The 4032-nt window shown below is 43.7% G+C and overlaps 1 protein-coding gene across 3 annotated transcripts in view; it reads left to right on the top strand.

The window, feature by feature from the left end:
• Positions 1-3395, top strand: part of MYPN (myopalladin) — a 100808-nt gene extending 97413 nt beyond the window's left edge. For all 3 annotated transcript variants that reach the window (XM_003783618.1, XM_012801323.1, XM_003783617.1), the window contains one exon: positions 1713-3395. In XM_003783618.1, the coding sequence (XP_003783666.1) occupies positions 1713-1882 (170 nt within the window). In that variant the 3' untranslated portion in view covers positions 1883-3395. The remainder of the gene's footprint in view (positions 1-1712) is intronic.
• The last annotated feature ends 637 nt before the right edge of the window (positions 3396-4032 follow it).

The following is a 4032-nucleotide window of genomic DNA, read 5'->3' as shown; positions in this document are numbered from 1 at the left end:
AAAAAAAAAAGAAAAGGAAAAAAAGAGTAACTTTGGCTAGAACCTGAGATCCTTGCTCTGTTTTGGGGCACGCCAGATGTTCCCTTTATTTAACACCATCCGGCAGAGGCTTTTGCCTGCCATTGTCTCTAGCTCTAATTTTTGGAGGAAATATACAGCTTTCTAATTATTTTCCCTTATCCTTGAGCTTGAGAAGAAATTCAGCTGTGAGGGAAGTTGACACTAATACACTTTTCCCTGGGAAAGTTCAGGAGACAGAAGCCAATGATATGTTTCTTAACCTAGGCTAAGCTCCCAACCATTTCCCAGTCTTCCCCATGTCAGAAGGTGGTAGGTGTTCAACCAAGAAACTCGGTACCAATAAACCTGGAAACTGATGACTCATCCAGATCCCGCCCTCTGGGGCCTGAGTCCACAGCTCAGGTCTCCTGGACCAGTTCCTATCCTGATCCCAACAACCAACCATCCCAATCCCAGCACCAACAACAGAAGGTGCCATTTCCTGGGCTGACACTGGGGTGGTGGAGGGGGTCAAGGACTTAGCCTGGAATCTAGTCCCTATCCCCAACCACCAACCACAACACTTCCTGCCCATCTGAGGAAGAGGGACAGTAGGCTTCACCCTGTCTCCCAAAGGAGGGCTTCTAATACAAGGTAAGCGGGCTAAGATGTCAGAGAGAGCAGGGAAAGGCTAAGAGATGGAGGGGCAGGAGAGACTGTGGAGTGCGGGTCTTACTGAGAGCCTGCTCTTTCGTGGAATTGCTATAGATTTGGTTCTATGAAACTTTACTGTCTCAGTTCACTCAGAGGTATGTAGGCTCTGAAAACCTGAATCAAGATAAAAAAAGTCAACAAAGGAACAATTTATAAATCACAATGCTAAATAAGGGTGTGGCTTTCTAGGACCTGGAGTATTCCCTGCCTGATGAACCACTTTCACCATATCAAGGTTCCTAGAAACTTAGATGATTGCTTGATAATTTCTGAATCAAATGTAGACGGTGCGGTTTGCATGGATATTTCATTCAGACCACGTTCAAGCTGAAGGATCTTGTCTGCTAAAAACAGAGTCTCCTTTGGACCGAGCTTGGTGAACATGGAAACTAATAAATTCTCCTTTGTCCCTGAGCCATGGTTGAGCGCACCTAAATTACTGCTCAGTCATCTCGCTGTTACCCATTAGAACCCGATTAGGGTGGTACGTAGGTTGCTAATGGCTGATTAGGGTGGTTACAGTGTGGGGTAGGAATTACTCAGAAGGTTGAACCCTTCTTTTTGTTCCTAGTTCCTCAGTTGTCTCTACCTTCTGAAATACCCTCCCTTAAGATCTTAGGACCCTCCGTGTACTGCCTCTGGCACACAGCCATGCTCGGTGGGAGAAATAATTCTGAGAAATCACCTTAGTTTCCTACTCTTCTTTGGTATAGGAATTCTAATCTTTCATAGGATTCTAATCTCTTACTGGATTAGAATCACAGATTTTGGAATTAGGGGCCTAAGACCTCACTGGCCCAGTTTCTCTATTCCTAACTAGGAAGGTTTTATTGCCCGTTTTTACAAAGGAGGCATTTCAGATCCAGATATGTTTAAATGCCTTACCCAGAATCCACAGTGTTGGAGTGTTGGAGAGAGGACAAAATGTACCTCTGCCGGGGGGTACCCACTGGACTGCAGTCCTTTGATCATAACACACTATTTGGTCCATTTTCTAGCTCAGTGGCATCAGCAAATCCCAACGCCCATATCCGTCCGGCCCAGTGGCAGTCGCTATGGATCCCTCACCAGTAAAGGACTTGACATTTTTTCTGCCTTCTCCTCCATGGAAAGCACAATGATGTATTCATGCTCGTCTCGGAGTGTCGTGGAAAGTGATGAACTTTAAGAATGTTGGGCTGCCTGCTCTGTAAGAGGACGGACTGTGGAGGGGGAAGGAGGACAAGCTGGACATGATGGTTTCCAAGCAACTGGATGTGAGTAAGTTCCCACACTGCTGGACCTGTGGCCAAAGGAGTACTTTGAATAAGTCAGCTGGGGACTCTGCAGTCTCTGCTGAGGGACAGATGTAGGCTGTGCCTTCTAAAGATTCCAACAAAAATGTGAGAAGACAATGCAAATGAACCAAAGATGTCATTCAGCTGTCATCCACTGCTTTGGAAAAAACTAGCATGTTCCCCTGCCCCCTGCTGTGTTAGGGATGTTTAGATCCTATGTAGGAGCAACTAGGAGCCATATGCCTGAGCTGAGAAGAGTTAGCCAGTGTGACCTTAGCATATAACTAACTCACCAAAAAATGCAAAGGGAAAAGGTGAGGAGGTCGCCATTACTTTTCATAGATTATATTTATAGCAATAGTTGCGGTGAATTCAGTAAATCAGCTTCTACTTAGCATTAGGAGACCACGTCGTACGACTCACATATGTGGACAAACACTTTTGATTTGCATATCCTGGGTATACTGAGCCACATAATAAGGTGCCAAAATGTGCTCGAGATTTAAAAAACAGATAGAAACACGAGGTACTGCACAGTGCACTTATTCTGTGGACAAAACAGGGCCCCACCAGCCTGTCTGCGCCATTTTCTTTTAGATGGTAACTGGTTTTTCTTTTCTGACTTTGCGTATCCCTAGACTCTAGAATTAAAGAGTTGTTAATAAACCAATCAAAAAGAAATCTTCCGCGGGGTCACTTTACAAACTACTAGCTTCAACTGCCACTTGCAAAATGTGTAAGAGTCATCATTTGCCCATAAAATAGCACCTGGCAACCTCCTCCCCTGACCCCAAACTATGAAAGTATAGGAAGCCGGGAGCAAGGAAAAGATGCGAACAAGGAAAGGGAGTGATGAGTGAGTGCTGTTTTTTCACAGGGCAGCCGTTGTGGAAGGACAGGCCTTTAATAGCTGTAAAATGCCTTGAGATCATGGATCAAACTGCGTTTTCTACATCGAAGATATCACACTAACTGGGGAAACGGGGACGATGCATCTTTAATCCACCAGTTCAAAACTTGCCTCTCAACTTAAGGAACTTTTAGACTTACGTTCACTCCTATATCCCTACTACCTAGAAGAGTACCTAACACAAAGTAGGCATTCAATAAATATTTGCAGAATGCATTAGTCTTACATTAACCTGATTTTATATGAGAGAATCTACAATTCACACACCTGCCCACACACTGCCCTGGGGATAGTCATAAAGCAGAGCTTGCTCTAGGCTTCCCAGGATAATGAATTGGAGGTGTCTCTTATCAATTCATGTCTGGTGTTTTCTGTGCCAGACGTCCTCAGCTAGCATTGTACTTGTGTGTACAGATAGGAATTGCTTAGAAACACTTGAAACTTTCTTCACTTTCAAAGCAAGGATTTCCAGTATAAGAATAAATTCATTCACTCAAAAAATTATTTGTGTGCCTACTTTGTATAAGATGCTGTTAGATACTGTGGCAGATATAAAGATATAGCTAAGACACAGACCCTGCCCTCAGGGAGCTTACTATCTTGGAGGGAGGTAATATTTAAGGCATGTACAATACTGCTTCCTAAGGCAAAAATCCACTCCTTAGCCAATAGAAATTTCTAGTATTCTTCATCTTATTTTTTCATAACTTTAAAACTCTTTTCAATCTATTTTCATCTTTATTTTTTAATAAAAGAAAATGCCATAGGTTACATCCTTAAGAAATACCATTTTTAGGCCAGGTGCAGTGGCTTATACCTGTAATCCTAGCACTCTGGGAGGCTGAAATAGGAGGATTGCTTGAGCTCAAGCATTTAAGACCAGCCTGAGCAAGAGTGAGACCCTGTCTCTACTAAAAATAGAAAAACTAGCCAGGCATTGTGGCTGGTGCCTATAGTTACAGATACTCAGAAGACTGAGACAAGAGGATTACTTGAACCCAGGAGTTTGAGGTTGCTGTGAGCTATGAGACTTTGACACTCTACCCAGGGCAACAGAGTAGGAATTTGTCTCCAAAAAAAAGAAAAGAAAGAAAGGCTCGGCGGCCGTGGCACAGTGGTTACAGTGCCAGC

The sequence above is a fragment of the Otolemur garnettii genome, unplaced genomic scaffold (genome assembly GCF_000181295.1).
Source record: "Otolemur garnettii isolate 467f Iridium unplaced genomic scaffold, OtoGar3 scaffold00008, whole genome shotgun sequence".
Classification (NCBI taxonomy): Eukaryota; Metazoa; Chordata; class Mammalia; order Primates; family Galagidae; genus Otolemur; species Otolemur garnettii.
Note: the sequence above shows the minus strand (reverse complement) of the source record. Positions and strands in the feature narration are given on the sequence as shown.